Here is a 24,865-nt window from a genome sequence, read left to right on the forward strand (position 1 = left end):
GAAAATCAGCCCAATTTCTTATCTATAGATCCTTAGCAGTATTCATTTCCTATGGATTGGAAATAACCATGATTAGCAGGCACGGCCAAACTATGGCCCTCCAGCTGTTGTGAAAGTCCCATCGTGCCACTGTTTTGCTTTTAGGGAATGCTAAAACTATAACAAGGCATGCTGGGAGGTGTAGTTTCACAACAGCTGGAGGGCCATAGTTTGGCCGTGCCTGACATATAGTACCTGCATTACTAACAAAAGATGAGCCAGCTCTGCAATCCTGGTTACTACACCAACCATCCTTATTCTAATCCAACACCAGGGAGCTGCCATTTTTGACATGTATAACTAAGAACAGTCTCATTTATATGCTACGCTTTAATCATCTGCTAGACTTCCATTTTGGAATACACGAGCCCATTGTAAGCAGTTTTAGATCTTTCATCGTTGCTGACAACCGTGCATTTTCCAGTGTAAAGCCGTCATAAAGACAAAAGGAAGCATAATAAATGTATTCTAATGGAGCAGTTAATTATGTGGACTGAACCACTATGCTGCATAGTTGCACTGTCAAGACACAATCTCGGCAACAGATTATCTTTGATCTTTTCAAAGACTTATAAATTGATGGAATTTGTGATGGCCATTTAATATAGTATTAAGCAATAACATGGACAAATCCAGCAAGAGAAACAAACACGACCACAATTTTTCAGAAATCTTTTATTTAACTAAATATATATATTAAAAAAAAAGATAATGTCTACCACACTATACAGGATAAGACTCCATTGTTGAATGTGGAAACAAAATCCATATTTTACATAGTGAAAAAATAAATACCTCTTGGAATCTGAGGCTATACATCAATGTGCCATACAAAAGTAGATCCATTTTCTAATTAATTTTTGACAAAATGTCTGTGCAAAGAAACAAAAATGCATAAAGAACAGATTACTGCTACATTAAGGCAATAAGAAAGGTATATAAACAACTTTCCATAAAGTGACAGTGTAAAATTTCCCAGCTTTTGATTTGCCGGGTATTGCACCATTATGGCCAAATACAGTAAATTGTATCGGAGTAAAACTATGTCCAACACACTGCGGCAAGAATCTGGCTCATTAGAAAGTAGTATTTTACAATTTACAAAAGAGAACTCAATGAAGACAATACCAGACACACATAGTGAACTTCTTGCAGGACCATAATGCCCAAAGATCAAAAAAACAAAAAAACAGGACGATTATGGCAAATATGGTTTAGACTAATAAAATACACAAAGAAAACACAAAAAAATGTAGCATTGGTGTATAAACATATGAAGTCTGTAACAATACAAAAGGATTGGAGGACAAACACTGAACACCACAATGGTTTTAGCAGAAGCGTGGCTAATGTCAAACCTGTAGAGTATTACAGTATATCAGAAACCAACATTCCATCCTTTGACCTATGCTGCACTTTAATGGTAAATCTCCTTTTTTTTCCCTTTTTAAAAGAAATTAAAAAAATAAATAAATCTAAAACCAAAACTAAGATTTAATGTCAAACTACAGCTATAGAAGCTTCTAATACTGTTTTGAGGAGATACCATGATAAGAATTTAACAAACAAATACAGAATTAAAGCAATTAAAAAATAAAAATAAAAATCAAACAAACATCCTTTAAAACACGTTTTCTTTAAACTAAGAACGGAAGTGTTGTTAGATTGCATTTAAACATGAGCCACTCAAATGTTTGCAACCCATTTTGGCTTATTAATTTCCTCCTAAAAACTCAGAACCAACTTTATGGAGGAGAAAAAAATAAAAAAATGAATTAAAAAAAAAAAAAGATTGTGTACATAGAAATAAAACTGGCTACCCTATTACAATATAAAATACTTACAGTGCCAGAAATATTTGCACATATATACACTTTACCGGTCACCCAGGTATTAACCGTACATTGCACTAGTTTCTAGTCATTTGATAGGCTGCTAGAACATAATCAGGCCATAACAATGTCTGCCTCCTGTGTCCAAGTGCCCGAAAAAGTAAAACCCATTTAAAAACAAAAACAGGTTATATGTCAAAACAAAGCTACAGTACTCGAGACTAAATACAACTAAAACAGATCTGTGCCATAATTAGCTTGAAAAAAAATATATATAGTTTCTCTCATCCTGTTTCAATGAACAAAACTTTACAAGGCAAACTGAAGTGAAATACATCTTATTTTTTATATTCTTGCAGACAGATGCGTTTTATCCTCTTCAATACTCTTTAGTTGTAGCAAATTCAATGGTTGTAGCACTTTGTAATGTAGTCTGTGGCAACACACACAGGAACAGTTTTATATAAAGTGTCTTAGGCGTCCTTCTTTTTCCCCCATCCTCTCAAATGACAGTCAGGTTAAGCAAGTTTGTATGTGTTGGTAAATAAACGTGCTGAATGTGATCCACCAAAGTCCTGCATACTGGACAAGACTGTGAATGAAGAGAGAGAATGTTATTAGTAGCACGCACTTGGCCTGCACGTATCTTCCTGAAGTACAGCCTAGGGGCAACAGCACATTCTGCAGAAGCATACTACTACTACAAATTCTTTCATGTGTTTGAACATGAATTTGCAGCGTTGCTCATCAGTTCATTGATTGTGAATACATACAGTCTAGTTTATGAGTCAAGTGATGTTCTCCGAATACAAAATAGCATATCAATAGACCGTGAAAGATTTGAAAATCGGTATTACTTTTAACAATATATTGCATTTTAGGACAATATTCCAGCCACTTCAACATAGTGGTGTACAATTATGTTGTATACATACATTGTTTATTGAAAGTACAGAATGCATTCTTTTTAAATAAACCTCCCAAAACCAGACAAAAACCACAAGCCCTGTCCGCCCAAACTGCACTATACAAACAGAAAGTCCCTTTCTAGGTCCACAAATAGAAAACCTTTACAGCAAAACCATGAAAAATGGTCAGAACTAAGGGGGTACATTTACAAAGATTGGAGTTCTATTGCAGAGGGGATATTGCCCAAACCAATCAGATTCTATTTATTATCTATTATAAAGAAGTAGAATCTGATTGATTGGTTTCTATGGGCAACATCCCATCTTCAATAGAACTCCCATCTTGGTAAATTTACCTTTAAAATGTGTAATATGTATTAAAAAGAACAGTACTGGTTTTCTAGCACGGCGCCCACGATATTAAGTTGTATGGCATCTCATTGCATCGCATGCGTGCATATGGCATGCAATTTTAAATTGTATAAGCCCCTATACGATTTTTAATTGTATAAGCACCCTAATGGGTGCTTAAAATGTTAAATGCACCCCCACGCCACCCCCAGTATTGACGTTAACCGGAAGCGTAGCAGTACGCGTCCTCCGACCTTTTCATACCCCCACTATCCATGTCGGCGTGGAGTTGCATTTATATAGTGTGGCGAGCGCAGCGAGTCCGAAGCGTGACGAGCCCCGCACATTACTTCACATGTATTCCAAGTCCCCTCATCACGCTTTGGGCTCGGTGGCTCGCCACACTATATAAAACAACTCCACACTGACATGGATAGTGGGGGTATGAAAAGGTCGGAGGACGCGTACCACCACCGCTCGCCAGGCTTCGGGTTGGCATTGATAGTTCGGGTGGTGTGGGGGTGCTTCTAACATTGTAACCACCTATTACGGTGCTTATACAATTTTTTATCTTATAGGGGGCACATTTAACATTGAAAACACCCATTAGGGTGCTTATACAATTTAAAATTGTATAACATCCGCTAACATCGCATACCATCGTATGCGATGCGATGGGTGCCGTGCTAGGAAACAAGTACCAAAAAAACATACATGTGATGAATCAGGACTACTACCAAATGCTTATGTAAAAGGAAGATTCCCACCCTCAAGTTAAGAAGCCTACCAATAGGAATAATCTTTCAAGAATAACCCTTACACTAAAGGGATATAAATACTAAACATGCAAGTTTAATGGTTGATCGTTTTTTTTACATTTTTTTAAAATGGCTTAAAAAATAAAAATATTTAAAAAAAGGGACAAACTGCCCTGGCTCTTCTAGCAGTACATGGAGGTGAGCAAATATCTACAGTATTGCCAATATACAGTACTTCCACCTTTCCAAAATGATGTAAGTATGCAGACGAACTGGAGAACAGGATTTTCTGGTTGTACTTCAAAGTTAATTATTAATCTGCTCCTTGCATTAAACCTGTGAGATTATTCAGGAACTTTAGATTCAACCATTTCCCTTAAAATAGATTTGAACTTTCTATACAACAACTTTACAGCATGAAACGGTTTGAAATTACAAACTTGGCTATAACAAAACCCAATACGCCTTAAAAAAGGTAGTAAATTACCTGTAATTGGGTGGCACATCCCTCACAGCACACCATATGCCCACATGGGCAGAAAGCAGAATTGATTTCTTTGTTACAGCACAACATGCAGAGCATTGCTTCTTCCAGTTTCCTCAGCCGCTCCTGCAGGGCCCTTGTCTGCTGGCAGCCCAGGCTCTCACAGCTGCTACAGTTCAGTGTACTTTCAGACGTCTTAAGAGGAGAGCTCTGCCCACTGTGGTCATTCCTCAGATCCATAATGCCAGCATTATACAAGGATCTCCTTGCATGGTCATAAGCCTCCTTTGATGTCCTTCGGATATCAAACACATACTTTTTACCAACATTAATGTCATCGTTCAGGAATAGTGATGCTAGGTGTCCTTTGAGGTCTCTGCTGTACTGCATCATAACAGCGCTGGTAACTGTATCACATCTTAAGTAAAAAGACACAAGAAAAGGAAGTAAGGCATAAAGTATATAATACAACACAGTCCGCTAACTGTAGACTAAGGAGAAAATTCACAGATAACGCAAAAAAAAGAACAGGCGGGGCAGATTTACATCAATAGATCTATATTTGGGAGGGGTGCAGCCTAGTGGGTTGCTTATTAAACCAGCTAGTATATTGCACCCTTTGGGTTGCAGCATGGAGTGTCTAGGCACAAAGTTGCTCCTTTGGTTTGCTTTACTACCTACTAAAAAATGCCTTATGTTTTTTTTTTTTTAATTTGTTAAACTGGCTATACACTTGTCCGATTTGGCCAAACTTCACTTGATGCTGTCAGATCGAGTCGAGGAATCGGGTTACAAGCAGCAAAATCACAGGCTTTTGACATCTGACCGGATGCACAGTCCCCTGCGCTTCGGATCAGAGATTGGACCTGCTTGCACGTCCATCCCCAAAAACCAAGCTCAAGAGGGGGCCGGGGGATCATTACTAATGCAGCTGCATCATTGTTACTTTGCACATGAATAAGGTTATATAAAATGATGGTTTTTTTTGGTAGAGGTCTACAATTGTAGTTACATTAACAGTTGTTAAAATGCATAGAACTGTGTGTGTGTGTGTGTGTGTGTGTGTGTGTGTGTGTGTGTGTGTGTACACGAGTTTTGGCTTGTGGGGCACACTAACCTGTAGAAAGCATGCGTTTCAGTTATCGCCCTGTACAGTCCGCTGGCTGCTCTGGTGCTGATCACTTTAAAGAGAAGGACCAAACTATTTCCAGACTCCTTTGTTATCGTCAAGTACACATTCTTCCCTGATTGAGTTGCCATTTGTATAATAGGATAGGTAATCCTAAGAAAAAAAAAAAAAAATACACCCACAATTTAGCAGAAATGTACACATCACTTTATGAGATAGCAGCATGTTTTAACAACAAGAACTCAGCTACATAAGTTCTGTGCAACATATCCCTGGGTTTCCCCAGACATGGCTTCAGGGACACATCCAGTAGCACCTCTCCTCTTTAAACTCCTGTCATTTGTCACCAACGCTGGATATACACTATACAATTATATGGCATACAATCTACCCAATCTTAGGCGGAGCTTTTGTGGCATATTCATCCAGGCAAGGGGGACAGAAGGACCTTTACTTTGTTGCAGTGGTCACAGACCTGATGCCCGGGAATCGGTTTGGTGACTTGATACAAAAACGTGTGAACTGCTTAACAACCAGTTCTGATACATCTACTGGTAATTGGCCCTTTTGCAGCTTGTTAACCAGATTCATTTTGTATATATTTTGTCTATTGTTCTATCTGTATTAAAAACTGGCTTCACTATTATAAGCCTTCTTTTTGCATATCTGGGAGCATCATCAGCTGAGACTACATCATTGGTGTTACAACATGATGGAACTACGCATATGAGAATGGAAGTATAATTTTCTATTTATACTGGTATTCACCACCCCTTCATAATAGTGCTAATCACACTCTGTTTTTTCACCTGGGGCGCCAGTTGGAGCTATAATTTCTTTTCTTGCCCAATCTTGCAGGTTGGAATGAAAATCTGGTAATGAATGGTAGCAAATGACATTCAACCAATTTGTCTGAACGACCATTTTGTCCATTTTTTCAGTGCTTGTGAACAGTCAAGTGTCATTTGCTCCTATACATTACCAGATGTTTATTCCAGCCATTTGGATTGAAAGATGGTTTGATATATAAAATTGTAAACTGAATGCCCAGCTTTACTCTAATGGGGTGTACACACGCTTTGATTTTGATAACTGAAACATTTTTTATTCGATTTTGCTTCTAGAAGCAACATCGAATTGAATGCGAACTTTTTTAGATGCATTCGATGCACGTTCCCATTTTGTCTAAATCGATTAGAAAAATAGACTGTGCAGGCAAGACTATATCAAATACAATCTAGTCAATAGAATGTGTACACTGAAATAGAGAATGAATGTAAAAGTACAGATCTAATGCCATATTGAATGGAAAGATTTAATGCCAAATCTAATGGAAAATGGAATCGAACATCAAATCTAAAGCAAAAATCGATGCATGTGTACATGTGTATCATTTACTACTCATTAAATTTCATATTTTACAAATCTGCAGATGGCATCTCTAATTGGCACCAAATCCCATGGTTTTCTGGCACCATATAAATATAAACTTAAAATAAATAAAAAACAAAAAACACATTTAAGAACTGTACTCTTTTCTCAGTATGTATAAACATATCTGGCAACACAGATTTAAGGCTTCAATAACTGGACTGTTTTGTCCTCAAACCACAACAGGAAGAATTTACTATACACACACAACATACAAACACCACGTGAAAGTTAAGGACAATAATACAGTGTTCTTGCAAGCACATTGCAGAATATCTACCTATTAATTTGGCTGAAGTCTTCTCTGCAGATAGACACTCCTTCAGGGCCTATGCCTATTACAAGCTTTTGTCCTTCTGCATCTCTCACAGAATGCCACTCTACCCCATAGTTCTCTTGCGTGGATACAATCTGAAGAACCTGGTATTCCCCAGAGGCCTGGCTGAGCCCTTCCAAGTTTTTATGCTTTTCAATAATACTGCAATGAGATAAAAAGGAGACCATTTAGTATTCACAAACATGCAAGAAGTGTAAATACAAAAAATAATGTTGTTAACCGGGTAACATAACACATGTAACCATGTTGAAGCTGGCTGATAATGTAAACGGTAAGGAGGACCAATCTGTATGCAGGCCTAGCTATATAAAAGCAAAATGTATTGCACATTTCCTATTAATCTTCTTATGGTGCACAGCATGCAAGTATTGCTATAGGATAATCTTATTACTTTAATGAGAGATTTTGCTAAGCAGATAAACTAGAAATGCAGACACTACTTATATTCCATACGCACATTCATTTCTTTATTTTTGAAACCGTATTAAAGTCATAATCTGTTTGAATGGTTACCAGCAAGGGGTAAACCATAGTGTACAATTCACACTAAGCAGCTAATACAGCCCATAGTAGTAAATATGTGCAATTTGGATCTTTAGAAATCCAAACCCACACAAATATTGCGAATCCACACCAAAGAGTCCAGGTTCAGGTATTCCAGAGGTTTAGAATTCAGATTTTAATTGCAAAATCTCAGGTTTTGTCTTGCAAAAATTACATGATTTTAGCAAGACAGCTAAATCTAGCATTTATTTCTGTTGCCGCTTTAAAATGATCAAAGCAGTCAAACAGCAGCCCCCAATACAAAATATAGCACTTAGTGACATATTACATATTCAGTATACAATAAGAGGACATAAGGGAAATGAATATGTGGGGTGTGTTGTGTGGAATGAGATTTCAAGTTTCTCAGAGTGTGTGGCCTAAGGAGGAGTCAAAGCCATAGTATTACATCATAAAATACTATTAACAGCCTACTGTACACATGGTCCTCTCTGGCTCTCCACGCCTGTGTTGAGAGAGGCTATTTGTACAGGACAATATATTTCCTAAACAAAAACATTCTGCGTGGCAATGTCTTAAAGCGGATGTAAGTTATGTAATTAGAACTAGGACAGAACAAATTGTCTAAATTTAACTCCCTGCCTACACCTTCCAAGATTAGATACACGTCAGGTTTATAATTCAATCACAACATAATTATTACAGCCCGAAGTAACAGAATTACTAAATACCGTATGATCTTGCTGCAGAGACTAAAGAACATTATAATGAATGTCCTTTGGAAGCATGAATGAAACACCCACAGAGATTATTTACTGCATTGCTTTTTATTGTAAGGCAACTTAAAAAAAAAAATAGTAAAATTATTCTAATGAGGTATGAGTAACTGATATTAATAGACTGACATTTGTAAATGTACATGTTAAAAAAGGAAAATTCGATGACAGGATTTGGAATATTGAAGTCCCTTTGTAATATTGGTAGATGTAAGTGGATTCAAATGTTTTTCCTCATCACACCGACCCACCAACCTAACAATATGGTATGCAAGTTAAAAATGCAACGGTGGGGGAACAAGCAGCTCATATAGGAGAAGGGCAGGCGAGAATGAATGGAGAAGAGGTACAGCACAGAACGGCTGCTGGAGACCATGCATATTACACCACAGGGTCAAAGGTCCTTCAGACATGGAACATTTTCTGAAATGCAAATACAAAGTAGGCAGAGCATAGGAATAGAATATCCCTGTATATGGCATACATAGAAACTAGTTAAAAAAAAAAAAAATAAATCACTGGGGTGTCCTACTCATGCTTCCTTTAACGGTATTGCAGATAACGGCCAATGTTGCCCAAAACACTCACAGGTCTCGCTCCTATGAGGAGCTCAAATTTTAGTTCCAAAAGTTAAATGGTCATTTTATCCAGATGTAGTAGACTACAATGACCACTAGGACCTTACAATTTGTAATGAGCTGTTAATCTTTGATGTAAGGAGAGATAGGAGATGGCTTTCAGCAAAGGAAAAGCTGAAACTGTATCCACACCTTAACTCCAGTTCTACATTGTGCAGTTCACATTTGATTGGGATCAAATTGCACAGATAGCAAAACACATTCCATTTTGACTATATAGTGTAGTACAGATTTGTACAATATGGTTTTGCCTGCATAGTCTATGTTTCTATCAGAATCAAAATCGGGATCGAATGCATTTGGACTAGATAAAATCTAACCACGTGTCCACAGCTTAAGACCACTAATTTATATTTACAATAGTCACAGACATACAATCATTACATAATGTATTGAACCCCAAGAATTGCAGACCTCATACAATAAGGATTTGTGCAGGCATTGATGCAGGTAGCTGCAAATTTACCAATCCACGTTCAGGCAAGCCTTCGATCTGCTTCCATATCATTACTATCAGTAGCATTCATAAATGTAAATGCCATAAGTCAAACAGTTCTGTGGAAACTATTAAATACATAGGGCCTGATTCATAGATATATGCTATGCCAAAATTTGCACAGTAGGGAGATTATCGTCAGGCTGTGCAGGCCGTATGGTCGCAATGCACCTGTTCCCAAGTACCTTAGTTATGGTGCTCACAATGAAGATTATTCAGTAATATACAGTCATGGACCGTATGTGGGAAGTTATGGGGCGTGGTGGCTGAAATGCAGTTTGTGAATATTTTCAGACGTGTCTCAGGATGGGTCAGTGATCCCACACGCATATAAAATGGCGCCGGCATCTTCATTACATCAGCCATTCTGAGTGGCCATAGACTCACTCCAGTAGTTGGTGCATGCGTGATCTGCACCCAATGCTGCAGGTGTGTTCTGTTGCAGACCAGTGGGAGCCTTAACACAAGTTCTGGCAGCTGTTCCAATAACATATTTGTCACACATCCAGAACTACAAAACACTGTGGCATCAGCAATAGCATACAAGTCTGAATCCAGTCCATAATGGACAATGCTGCAGAGATGCTTGGAATTGTATAGACGACCAAATTGTGTGCTTTGTCCTCACTTTAACATGTGTAGTTAATCACTGCTTCTGTGCCTTAAGGGGTAGCAAATACATAAAGCCAATCTACCTTTCCAATGTGGACGTTCCAAGTTCCCTTGTGCAGAAATTCTGGTAGCTATATTGGGCAGTGTTCTGATTATAATCGCCATACTCCATTTGGGCCAGCAGGGCACTCAGCTCCACCGCCTGCTCTGAAGAACACGGCAGACGGCCAGCTAGTAGGTCTTCCTTTATGTGCAGGAAAAACACATGCCTAACAAAAAGGGAGGAAAAAAAATATACAGTTATTAAAATAAGAGGGAAATAAATATTTTTTTTTAAATGTGCACATGACCAATCACTAAACATCCACCCTACATTTGATCTATAAAGCACAACATTACACTTTGCCAACAAAAAATAACTGGTTTTAGGTGGTGGTGGGTATATCGAAACACTCTACAATGAGTCAAGAACAGCAGGCAGACTCTTGACATCAGACAAAAGGAACCATTGGGGGAGGACGCTGGCATCCTGATGGAGGGGAAATCCCAAAGCCTGTGAGAATGACAGCACTGGAATCCTGAACACAAGCATGCTAGGAAAGGTTAGGATGAGGTTTAGTTCACTTTAGGGGTGGACAAACTGGTCCTTGATTTCTACTAACAGTTCATGCTTTCCAGCCCACTGGCAGATCTGTACAATGTGTCTGGAATGAATGCACCATGTTTTTAAAATGTGACAGTACACCGGTGCACCAGCTAGGTGGTCTGGAAAACCTAAACTATAGGTAGATGTATAAGACAACTGGTTTGGCCAGTCCTGGTTTATTTACTTGTTTTTGTAATGACGGGGTTGGTATCCTGCCAGTATCCCATACCCAAACCCTCATCAGAACCAGTTGGTGCCTCCCTGGTTAGGAGTTTCTCGTAAGCAGTAAACTCTACTAGAAACACCAATGCGTTAGTGACATACAGTAGATGTTTGAGGCTGACCTATTGGTTTAGCTTGCTACAAACCCATTTTTATCCTCCTATATGAAGCTAGAAATGAATTGTGAGACATACACACACACACACACACACAAAACCCTGCAACATTTATAAAAAGGAGTACACAATGTTCCCAATCACGAATACGGAAGCACAAAAGGGAATAGATCATTTGTGTACCTCACACTATTATGAGAAAAAACAAACGTGTCCTGCTCCTGGAAACTTGGAGTGAATAGTCACACAGACGTCCGGTTATGACATTCTATAAATATTTAGTGCAGAAACATAACCAAGGGGATTTCACAGAGAAACAACGTGTGTTTTGCCAAGGATGGATCACCACACTTTTGTAACCCAACACAATTGCAAAATGAGCACATAATTAAGCATACAAGCCAAAAATACAGCCATACACCACAAAAGCCTTATGGAACACTTCATAGCAAAAGGCTAAAATAGATAAAGCCTCTATTTTAGCCTTCTGGAGCTAAAGAAAAGCACATACTGCACAGGAGACTGAGTGGAAGCATAATACATGGCTGTACAGCAATTGCACATATAACCAGGGAACTACAGTATATGCGTGGGGTTTGTGTATGTTGTTTACCACAGTATTAGTTGGTGAATATTATATATAAAATATGTTAATGTATACATTATGAAATGAATACACATTCACGTAGGACTGCACAGGAGTCAGTTTGTAACAAGCATGGGCGCAATCATCTAGAAAAATAAAAGCAGCCTATTTACAGGTGTGTACATATATACACACACACAAAAGTAGATAACTTCTGCAGGCAGGCAGGCGTGTGTGTGTGTGTGTGTGTGTGTGTGTGTGTGTGTGTGTATGTATGTATGTATGTATGTATGTATGTATGTATGTATGTGTGTTACATACATATAGTTTCCTCCCACATTTCCAAAAAATATATACTGGTAGGCTATTTGGCTGCTAACAAAATTAACCCTAGAATGTCTGTGTGGGCGCATGTACATGTGGTAGGGAATATAGATTGTAAGCTGCACTGGGGCAGGGACTGATGTGAATGTTCAAATATTCTTTGTAAAGCACTGCGGAATAGGTTTGTGCTATATAAAGAAACTTAATCAATAAAGGTCATTCATAGATAATGAAAATATTTTGGTTTTAAGACTGGATTTTCATTCCAATGAAAATAATTCAAAGTCTGTGCGAAATATGTGTAGTGTGCTCACAGAAATATACACATCATAACAGAGGTGTCGTGCAGGCCTACACGACATCCAGTTACATTTCTAACATTGTCCATAAAAGCTGGGAATTCTTAACGAACTACTTTCTACTATAATGGTCTGTAGAACAACATGAACAAAACTGTATGTAGCATATTTAATTCAGAATTACAAATGTCAATAGGATTAGTTCAGTGGGGTCAAACTCATGGCCCTACAGCTGTTGTGGAACTACACGTCCCAGCATGCCCTGCAACAGTTTTAGCAATCCATTATATAAAATCTATGGCAGGGAATGCTGGGACGTGTTGTTCCACAACAGCTGGAGGGCCATGAGCTTGACACCACTGGTTTAGTTAAAAGGCATAATAACATGCTATTTCATTTGGCAGTCGTGTAATTTTTGATTGTACCTACCAGGATACAATTTTTAAAAAAAAATATATAAACTTATCCTGTACATATGACAGTGCAACTGGAAAGTATTCACAGCGCACCACTTTTTTCACATCTTAAAGCCTTATTCCAAAATGGAATAAATTGTTTGCTCAAAATTGTGCAATACCACAATTTTCAAAATATGGGGAACTATTAGTCTTTGGCCCATGTGATTTTGGAACCAAAACCGGTCCAAGAGCCCAACACAGATTTTGGAAATACAGGGGAACCACACTCAATTTTTCCCCTGTATGGGCTGGTTATGCTCAGGAAGGGGGATCCCACGGCTTTTTTTTCTCTGTACTTTTTACACATAGAATCATATTGAGCTAAATTCATGGCTAAATTTGCTGGTCGTAAATATTCAGTGTCGATTCAGTCATACAGGCAAATTCGTCCGAGCCTGTCGCTCGGAAATTGGTCGAAAGAAAATAGGATTGAATGGGTTTTTTAGTAAAATTTCCCTATTAGTGTGTAGTCCTTGGAAAATAATGCCCAGTCATGCGATCTAATGTGTTCAAACATGTTAGTGGGAATTCTGTCATTCTAAGACACACACACACACCAAACATTGATAGGTTAAAAGTTCTCATGTTGCTGAAGAGAGATTTAGCAGAACATTTAAGCTTTTGATATAGGTATTTTTATTTTTAGTACAGTGTCAAGGCTATTTGCCAGCATACTTCTGGAATGCTACGTTTAAAACAAACACACACACACACAATGAAAAAATAAAATAAAAAAACCACAACCCCAACACAAAAACCACTGCACAATTCTCCGTTCAGAATACATTTATTTTCTAAAATGTTTTAAAAGGAAGGATTTGACTTTTTCTGTAAAAAGGGCATCTCTAAATTATAACAGGCCTTTCTCCAGATTGTTAGGAACAGATTAAGTGGGGACGACATTTTAGACTTGGTAGCTTGTGTTGTGATTCAACACACAAACACCTACATACATAAATATCTAGAAGAAAGAGGCCAGCACTCCCCTCTTAAGGCCCATATACTGTACACACTAGGCGATTTTAATCTAAAAAAAAAAAATATGGCAATTATGAGGAGTCTCCTGGCATACTGAATCATTTTATAAAACTAAATTGTTGGCAAACATGCAGCACTTTAAATTAAAATGTTCAGAAAACATATAAAAAGAACTCTGGACATGATGAAAATCACTTTACACTATGCAAAATTAGCAGTAAAAGATCAGATTTTTACAGAGATTTACAGCACCCCCCTCCTCTCCAGGATCCTGGTTTGGTCCAGAATCCAGACCTTTGGGGTGGTTTTACCCAATCCATTTTTACATACAATTTAAGTCTGTAAAATATTATATTGGCCAAATTAAAATCTAGTTCATGTATTTGTTTCACCCCCCCCCCCCCCCCCCCCCCACCCCCCACCGGCCATGGTTTTCCTCCACTTCTCACAATAGCAACTTGATAATTTAATCTGGCCCTGCCTTCTAAAAGGTCTTTCCACATTTAATTATTGTATATATGGAGAATGGTGAAACAAAAGAAACTGCAGCTTGTTAAAAAAAAAAAAAAGATATACACAGCTGCCAAAATAGAGGGAGGAGGAGGAGTAAGGCTCGGTGCACCTGGTGCTCTCCAATTACAATCTCATTGTCTGCACTGTAGTAACCTTTAACCTACTTTTATAGGAGGGAAGGTCAACACTGAGCAGTTCCTATAAGCAATCAGCTGCTGTAATATTCAATGACACACATACAGGCACAGACCCATCACTCTAAACAATATGTGCAGAAGATGGTAGTCAACCAGTGAGCACAATGCAGCCCATGTAAACCTTTTTAAATGGTAGTAAAACTGTAGCAGGGCATGCTGGGATCTGTAGTTCAACAACAGCTGGAGTGTCAGGGTTAGCCCTCACTGACCTAACCCATGTCGACCTAATGACTGTCTTAACAATTTGCTGGTGACCCAATGACCGTATCCCTTTGAAACAATCATAACTTAAGCTATTAAAACATGTCCGACACTAAACACCATTGCCCTATACTGCAATGGGGAAGCTTACATGTGCGTTAAAGCATACCTGCCTACTTTATAGAACTACTCTCCGGGAGTAGCCCTGAGAGGAGTGAAAGGGGGGCAGGATGAGGCAGACATCACCAAGCCCCTCCCCACGCCAGCCACATTCATTTGCGGGTCCCCTGATTGGGGGAGGGGCTAAATTATACAATTTGAGTCTTTTTAGACTCTTCCCCTCCCTTTGGACACGTGAAGTTCAATATTTTAAACAGCGGGAAAGGGGGGGTGGAGCGGGATCTACAGCAGTGATGCGGAGACTTCCCCACCTTCCCTGGGGGCTGGGAGTGTGCTTTAAAAAAGGCATTTGATATATGTGTAGGCAAATATGTCACCACATTAAAAGCTATAAGCTTAATTAAAAAAAAAAAAATTAATACAAAAATAAATAAAAAATTTTAATTGTTTTCTTATGAAATATAAAGACATGTCATGTTATCTTTACTTCTAAACAGAAAACAAGTTCACAACTGTGTAAGAAGAAACATTTTATTTTCTGCATAGAAACAAGAACGGCTGGCCAACCCAGGCAGTTTCCTTTTACAGTAATCTACCAGTATATTCTACATTACAGCTATTAAGGAGAGGTTACTCCGAGTCAGTGACCCACTGTTACACCGTGTCATCACATATTGAAAATGCATGTGACTTCCCCAAGAGACTTGCAAAAGTAACAAAGCTCGATAAATATTTAGCCATGTGCTGCACAATAAAGCTACTTACAGACAAAAGGTTATAAGGGTGTAATTCTAACATAATATATTATTTGCATTTCGGAGACTGCTCTAAATGTACATACGCTATTAGGTTTTCTCTTCCAGTAGCAGCAAATAGTGAGGTTTCTTGCAGTTTATGCAGTTACTTTACGGTGGCCAGGGTTCACTCTTTATAAATGTATTTCATAATACAAATAATGAATTACTGTACAATATAAAAAGTATTAGAATATAGTGTTTAAAAAAAAAAAGAAAAAAAAGAGAATATAAATGTAAAACAAGATACCAAGGGGGGCATTTATCAATAGGTTGGTGAGAGATAAAATGGTGACTCGCTCCTGCCTTATAATTTACAGGATGTGTTCGAAAAAGGACGGTTGGTACCGCTCCAAATGACAGTATAATTATACAGCACAAAATACTTTAGAAACATAACCCCTGTAACCGTTTACCAACGTACTCCTACTCACTTATTTAATAATTCAACATTGTCATGAATCCAAGAATGTATTACCAAAAAAAAACAAAAATACAGCTATGAATACTGAAGTCATGGTAAAAAGTATATAACTCTTAAAAAAAGATTAAGTTTGTCTGCTGTCACAAAGAGAAATCTAAGGTTCAAAAACAATGTTTTAAAAATGTACATTCCAAAAAAAAAAAAAAAGTTGTCTGGCGCATGGAGCTTGGAAAAGAAAAAGCTGAGCAGTTTAGTGGGAGGGAGTTTCCTGTTCTGCTGTACTTGTGGTTTGCAATGACCTATAATAACAGTCTCATATGAGGTTACTACAGGGCAGAATTACTTCTGTTCAAGCAATAGAAGCAAAAAGGACTTCTCCTTAACTTCTAACTTAAGTAAAATAAAAGGTTTCCAATATTTTTAACAGCAGAAAGTGCAGTTTTCACATTGAGCATTATGGTCACTGAATACCACATGTACAAGGATTTGTTAGACATCTGCTAAAATACACTGATATCTGTCAAAGTAAACAGCAAAGCTGTATGGGGGACGGGAAGGGGGAGGAGTAGAAATAGTCAAAAAGAAAATGCGAGATATGTTATACCAAATAAAAGTGGTCACAGTTGTAGAATACCGACTACCTAAAGGTGCCCATACACATTGCGATAAACAGCGTGCAATGCGATGTGCGCTCACCCAGGCATCGCATGTGCTGCACATACTTTTTGTACTGCCTGCGGATAGCATAGCGTGCGATCCGATATGCCCGATAACGTGTTGCATTGTACGCTATTTATCGCAATGTGTATGGGAACCTTTACACACAGTATATTTCACTTACATTAAAGTTTCTACCTTGCTTAAACCAGTCATTAAGGTCTTACCTAGTCTGCTCCTGGAGAATAAGATGGGGTTCCACAAAGAACTTGACTCTTAACTTCATTCTAAACGGAGCCAAGCTTCCCATCTGTTGAGATATTCGGTTTCGCAGATTCAGCCACAAATTCTCTCCTTTATTACCACTGAACTGTAAACCAAAGTAATCCACTTCAATAATGCCAAGCCGTTTGCACACCTAAAAAGCAGAAATTGTTTTTAATTAATGTGCCAAAAATAAAATGCAAGGTAAATACTGATTTGAACTGCTAGATACCCAACAACATAGCACAAAACCTAGGCCTCTGCTATATTTCTTGCGCCAACAACTCAGTGAACCCAGTTCATGTTATTGGGGCTGTAGATTACAGCAAGAGCAATGGGAAGACTGATAAAGATTTTAAAAAAAAAAGTCAAACCTTTGCACAAAGTTTCACAGGTTTCTATATCCAGCTTATAGCAGGTTTCATAGTACTGTACATATGTAATGACTTCAATGGTTAATTATGGGGATTTAGATAGAAGTACCCATACATTGACATTTGCGGTTGTTCCATGGTCAATCCAAGCAGCACTTTAAAGCCCCATAAGGTGGAGGTAACTCCCCCCTGCGGCAGATGGGCAGTCAGCGGTGGGGTCCCTGTGGCAAATGGGAAGCGTTACTAGTTCCCATCTGCCTCAGGGACCCCGCCACTGACTGCCCATCCGCCGCAGGGACCCAGCTGCCTCCCCAGTGCTGCATGCCGTGCACGGACCACTTGCATCACTGCCTCAACCCGTGCTGGCACCATTTACACTGGCCTCCTAGCCGTGTTCCACCCAGGTCAGGATCTGGGTAGAGGTCCCATGTTAATGGGCACAGGCTGACCCTATTTACGCCACCACTGATCTGGGTCTGACCTGCTGCTGACCCAGATTTTTCGGCGGTGTAAAATGGGTATTAGTCAGTGCGCCTTTTACCTCAGCCGGAGTTTCCCTCGCTGTGCGCTCAGTGATAGCATGAGTGACAGCATGCCTTGTTTAGTGTGCAGCACTAGTGTCCCTCAGTGAAAGCATGAGTGACAGCATGCCTTGTTTAGTGTGCAGCACTAGTGTCCCTCAGTGATAGCATGAGTGACAGCATGCCTTGTTTAGTGTGCAGCACCACTGTAAGGAAAGGGAGCATGCATTGAAATGTGACAGGATGGCACCGTTATAGCGACACCGCGTCCTGAGTCCACGGCCTCTAACCAGTGGGGGGGGACGACGACACGGGACTGTCAATCACCGCCAAAGCTCCTGCATGTGTAGAGCTCATAGCGCTAGCCCAGCTGATATACTCAGACTCAAGCTTCAAGTCTGCACTCACAGACTTCTACTATAAAGAGAGACCTCCATTTACCCTCCAGATTTCTATTCAGCTGCAGGAAAACTATGAGTACCTGCACCATACACCTGCCTGTTATATGAGATATATCTATCTATTGCAGGGGTCCTCAAACTATTTTGCTCTGGGACCCCATCAGCCAATAAAAATAATTACAGGAGCCCAGAAAGTAATTGTGGAAGGTCATCACATTACATGTGTAGTCAGTAGACAGCACATGCATGGCGGCATTGAGGAGGCACAGAATGATGGGAGGTCTCTAAAATAACAGATGTATCAGACTCCTTGAATCACTGACGGAGATTAGAAAAATCATCAGCGTGATGGTCAGCAACATGGAGTCGCGACCCCATGCTGAGAAGGTCCAGACCCACCTTGGGGTCAGGACCCACAGTTTGAGAATCGCTGATCTATTGTATCTGCTATTCTGCATACCTCCAAGTTAACCATTTCAGGACCTGTTAACTCTGTGCTCATTATTATTATACCTACATTCCTGGTTAAGCTTCCAAAAACATGTGTTGTCTAACACCACAAGCACTGCTATATACTCTGCCAACAAAAAAATACAACTACACCACAGCAAAACCTGAGCATCACATCAGTAAGCCCTAAACAATATATCTGGCACATGCTGAACCATTCAGCATGTGTACAAATAAACCCTTTATCAAATAAAGTATTGCTGTAGTTTGTGAACATAGAAAGGTATGAATTGAAAGAGTATTACAGGCCAATAACCTCCAATATGTACCCAACATTCAGTTTAACGACAGTCTGATAACCAGTTCAAAATCTGAACAGCTGCTGTTTGCCTTGGAATACATGTTGCATTATGCAAAAATCAACAGGGAAATCATCAACTTAAAGTAGCGGGTCCGTTTCACGCTACAAGCGACAACTGCATCAGCTTAAAGTGCATTTTACCTGAGCACTGCACTGACAGCAGTTTGTTAAAACAGTTGCTGTGCTATGGTCTGGTGGAACAACAACGAAAGGGCTGCTATCAGCTAAATGAATCGTGTTCAATTACTCCATAAAAGGAGGTTACAACGGATTATCAATAATTCCACGCAATAGGGTTTAATGATTTCTATATTAAAGCAAATATTTGAAAGTCAAATAGAAAAAGGTATTTCAAAAGAGACATGCTTTTCCCAAGCACAATATATTACCAGGAGATATAATTTTCTTAAAGTCACTAGTGGAGTGGACTTCATAGGGATGGGGGTAGTAAAGAATGATACAGGTCGAGTATCCCTTATCCAGAATACTCGGGACCCCGATTTTTCCAGTTTTAGGATTTTTTTTATTTTTTATTAACATGCCTGGGGTGGGGTCCCCTAGTGCTGCCCCGATGGTCTCCCTGCATCCTTCAGGATTCTCTTCAGCAGTCCCAGGGGTGCATTGCGCCGGTGATGTCACTCGCGCTGCCACTGAAGAGGATCCTGAAGGCCGCTGTGGATGTCAGGGACATATGAAAGAAGGGGTGGGGGAACCAAACTCTCCCCCCACCCTGAAATATTCTGAAAAACCACAGTTTTCAAAATATTTTGTTTTTTGTATATACGGATAAGGGATACTTAACCTGTACAATGAAACTGAAGGAATTGCTTTTTTCCCAGTTGTAAGTCAGACATTTGCACAAAGTTGATTTGTGTAGACTTTAAAAAAAAGGAGTCTAGACTACAAAGTAGTAAACAAAATATGGAGATCTGAAATGGTACAAAAAAATATGGATAACCACCCGCGCTCACAAGGAACAAGCAGCTAGAGAATCACACCAGATAGGGCTACCAAACCCAAACAGCATATAGTACACAACAAAAAGGTGGATCCCCACAGCGCTAATTCACAGGATCTCTCTCAGAAATTTTCTTTAGTATTCGTCCTCTAACGTCCAGGGTACTCGGGACACCCGAAAAAAGAGAGAAATCTCTTAATTATCGTAGGTCTATGCTTCTAAAACAATGACTCAAAATGGCCACCACTCTGACTCACCTAGACTAGCTAGGAGAGGTTCACATCAAGGTATCTTTCAATGGGACATCAAAACTATGGCACATATGGTAATGAACTCATCTAGGGTCAAAGCCCTATGTACATCCAAAGGTTTCTTTAGGTAGATGGAAGAATACACCGGGATCAGAACTCGTTTCAAATAAAAAAGTTCATGATTAGTAAAACAGGAGACTCCAAAAACAACCGTTCACAGCCACGTCATCAACCCTCACCCGGAATGGGGGCTGGTCAGAGGCAGGTAAATCCAAAGTGTGTTACAAGGATAGGTGTCCTGGAGTCCTGAGTAAAATATTCAGCAAACACCAACGCGTTTCGAACCTGAATGGTCCTTCCTCAGGGTGTGGTACCACACCCTGAGGAAGGACCATTCAGGTTCGAAACGCGTTGGTGTTTGCTGAATATTTTACTCAGGACTCCAGGACACCTATCCTTGTAACACACTTTGGATTTACCTGCCTCTGACCAGCCCCCATTCCGGGTGAGGGTTGATGACGTGGCTGTGAACGGTTGTTTTTGGAGTCTCCTGTTTTACTAATAAATCATGAACTTTTTTATTTGAAACGAGTTCTGATCCCGGTGTATTCTTCCATCTACCTAAAGAAACCTTTGGATGTACATAGGGCTTTGACCCTAGATGAGTTCATTACCATATGTGCCATAGTTTTGATGTCCCATTGAAAGATACCTTGATGTGAACCTCTCCTAGCTAGTCTAGGTGAGTCAGAGTGGTGGCCATTTTGAGTCATTGTTTTAGAAGCATAGACCTACGATAATTAAGAGATTTCTCTCTTTTTTCCGGTGTCCCGAGTACCCTGGACGTTAGAGGACGAATACTAAAGAAAATTTCTGAGAGAGATCCTGTGAATTAGCGCTGTGGGGATCCACCTTTTTGTTGTGTAAAATATGGAGATCATGAAGGTCCATAGGGTTTATTTATGGTGAGAGAGAAAATAGAGGAAAAATAAAAAAGCATTAACCAATCACCTATGAGTGTTAAAAGCTTATAAATTAATGGGTTTATTTCGCTTCATGGCTCATGGTTAAACATTTTCCTTAAGGTTTAGTAAAATGGGCTACATTCACATAGTAATCCATATATAGGTGTATTAAAGTAGGATATATGCAGGTGTACAATAGTACACAACTGTCCTGCAGAAATAAATAGCAACATGCTGATTAGGGTGGCCAATCCCGGGATCGGCGGGATCCCGGGATTTGGCCCCCAAAACGCCGGGATTTCAATCCCGGGATTGGAGTTTCCAATCCCGGGATTAGATTGCGCATGCGTGCTCAGACGCTGCCCGACTTCTCCCGGCAGCACTGCGCAGCGTGACGAGATCAGAGGTCACGCTGCGCAGGCAGAGGTCGTGCCCGGCAATGTGATGCCGCGCCGCCCGCCCAGCCAGCAAGCCCACCCGTCCGCTCGCCCAGCCAGCTATGAACCCGCCCAGCAAGCCCACTCGCCCGCCCAGCCAGCTATGAACCCGCCCAGCCAGCGCGAAGCCAGCCAGCATGCCAGCACGCCAGCCCGCACCATGGACAACCCGTCCCCCCCCACCCAACAACCGGGCTCCTGGCAACCCTGCTGCACCCTCAAATGAAGGTAAATGTGGGGCAGGTAGGGTGTCTTTTTATTAGGAAAGCCAATCCCGGGATCCCGGGAATCCCGGGATTGCGCATTTTTCAATCCCGAATCCCGGGATTGAAAAAATGTCCCAGGATTGGCTTCCCTAATGCTGATGCAGCGATTAGTAACACTGCCTCACTACACTGGGATCATAGTTTTGAATCCAACCACGACCATATCTACACGATGTTTGTATGTTCCTCCTGTGTTTGTGTGTCAGGTACAGATGGAGCCGGCCTAGTCTTTGCAGGGGCTGGCAAGAGTTCGGCCGGTTCACGCCCCCCTGGGCAACAGAGCTTGCCCCAGGTCCCCGCCACCTACCCGACCCCCCCCCCCCCCCCCCCCGTCTCCCTGAAGCGTAGACAGGCAGGGAGACACTGCCCAGCCGCCATGATACTGGAATGCGCGTGAGACGCACGCGTGTCCCAGTCCCTATCGCCCACCAGAGGGGAAAATCTGGTGGGCGCCAGCCGTGAATGAGGCTGATTCCATCTATACACTTGTTCCATCCCAGTGTATGCTGTATAAGTAACTGTTAATATGTAATTAAAATAAATAACTGCTACTGTCTCAACAGGTAACTTATTACTAAACTTCAGGAAAAAAGGTAGCTGTATTTCAGTCAGATTGTGTTCTGTAATCTTTTCTACAGCTGTAAAAATTCCCTGTAAATTAAAGCAAATATAAAAGATCAAACCTACCATAAAAACAAGATATTTGCACAGAACAAAAAGCCAACAATGTTGTATGCTTGTTTGTTATCAACTAAACGGCTTAAGTACTTTCTCAACGACAGGCCACATTAGCAGGACTTCAGGTTACATGGTTCTTGTCCTCTCAGAATTGTTTTTATTTTAAATGATTTGTCTGTATTGTTGTAGAAGATCTCAAAGCCATTACCAAAAGCAGAGTTTAACATCACAGACACACAGGAAGCCAGGAGGGGAAAAAAGCCTTGCCTGCTAGACTACTCACCTTATGCCAGTATTTTTCAACCACTATGCCTTAGCACACTAGTGTACCATGAGCGGTTCTCAAGTGTGCCACCAGATCTAGAGTTGTCCACACAAGTTTACAGTCACCACCACCCATTCAACTGTTATTCACTGGTTTGTATTTTTCATGCAAGGGCCAATGTTTTTTTTATTTCTGTTACCTGTGGGGACCAGTGTGATTTTGTTTTTCAAATGGGGGGCAATTGGTATGTTTTTACCTGTGGGGACCAGATGATTATTTTAAATCTTGTTTGATGTGCTGCAAGTTGAAATTCACTGCCTTACACATTAAATTAATTTATGTGCATCTATTCTCTCAGACACAACACATATATATATATATATATATATATATATCCCACTGTTATTTTATTTCAGTACACAGAAAGACGTTTTACAAAAACAAATGATTCATTACACACACACACCAAAATGTAGCTGCTGCGTACAATTGATCAACCATGGCAAGAACATTAGTGTAAACTTCTTTTTAACACGCCAGCAGGAGACATTAGAGCCCACATAGACACGCAATAAGTGGCTGCGAAATAAAGGGGTTACATATGTGCTGGGTATTGGGAAAGGGTATCCAGCGCAGAGCCCACATCACCCCCTTACCCGACACATTCTGGCACAGACATGAGGGCACTGCCAGGTACAGATAGCGGATGTCTGGCTGGCAGAGTGCTCTGAGAAATCCTATAGACACCTGTGCAGACAGAGTGCACTCAAAGAGATGCATATTGCGGGCACTACCAGCATGTTCGCGGGTCTCAGTCGGTCAGGAGCAGCGCCGCTTACCTGGTTGAGGCAGTCCTCCCCATTAGCCTTGGCATCTACCTCCACCTCCATGACCACTGCATCCGGCCTCGTCACATAGCACAGCATGGCAGCCCCGGGGTAGCCCTCTCCCAGGTCGGGCTGCAATGTACAGAAGCTGCTTGAGCTCAGGTCGTCCCCCTGTGTAGAAGCCCCAGGACCCGGGCGCGCCCTCGCTGCCAGCCGTGTGCCCCCTGTGGGTATCTGCATGTAGAGGAAGACCGGAGAGCAGCCGGCTGCTAGCGACGATCTGACGGCGGCAGCCTCTGCTCTGGGGAATGGAGAGGGTCCGAGACTAGGGTCCCTGTCTGAGAGACACATAGGCCCGCCCTCCGCTGTAATACGCTGCCCACACTATCACATTGGCTGGCTAGCAGCTGGGCAGCACAGACTAACTCCTCCCACGCCCTCTCTTCCTCCTCCAGTCAGTGCTCACACACACACGATGAGGAAGTGCTGACAGACGGGACATGTACTATCACCCCCTGCTGCTGCTGCCTGCACACTATAATGTACTATGTATTGTTACGTGGAAGCGACCCTATCCTTATTCCCCTGAGAAGCCGAACACTACTGTGCAAGTTTGCAGCAGCTGTGGGGAGTTGGCTGTGGCCATGCATAAGAGGCTTTTCTAATAAACTTTTACATGGTTTCCGGCTTTTTCAATGCATTTATGATTTCCGACTTTTCTAATATACTGGGATACGGTTACTAGCTCTACAAGCATTAGGTTAACACCGCTACGTCGGCATGCATTAAGGTTGACATGCAGGAAGGTTGATATGGGTTAGGTCAACAGGTCATTAGGTAGACCTGGGGAAGGTCAACAGTCAAAAGGTCGACATTGGGTTTTTACACCTTTTCTTTTGAGCCGACATGCGGTATTTCATGCCCTACCATTCACTAGGCATGGTGGTAGAATAAAATAGTGTGCTGAGCGTAGCGAGGCGCCGCACCAAAGCGTGTAGAAATTCAGGACAAAAAAAA

The 24,865-nt window shown here is 40.7% G+C and overlaps 1 protein-coding gene across 1 annotated transcript; it reads right to left on the reverse strand.

The window, feature by feature from the left end:
- Positions 1-705: 705 nt before the first annotated feature.
- On the reverse strand, positions 706-24,194 carry MYLIP (myosin regulatory light chain interacting protein). The gene is made up of 7 exons (XM_083187882.1): positions 23,861-24,194; positions 17,058-17,248; positions 10,379-10,564; positions 7,213-7,410; positions 5,490-5,654; positions 4,376-4,790; positions 706-2,463 (listed from the first exon to the last, which is right to left on the reverse strand). The coding sequence occupies exons 1-7, from the start codon at positions 24,086-24,088 to the stop codon at positions 2,374-2,376; spliced, it is 1,473 nt and encodes a 490-aa protein (XP_083044008.1). The 5' UTR covers positions 24,089-24,194; the 3' UTR covers positions 706-2,373.
- Between the last annotated feature and the right edge of the window lie 671 nt (positions 24,195-24,865).

The sequence above is a fragment of the Crinia signifera genome, chromosome 5 (assembly GCF_055691185.1).
Source record: "Crinia signifera chromosome 5, ASM5569118v1, whole genome shotgun sequence".
Classification (NCBI taxonomy): Eukaryota; Metazoa; Chordata; class Amphibia; order Anura; family Myobatrachidae; genus Crinia; species Crinia signifera.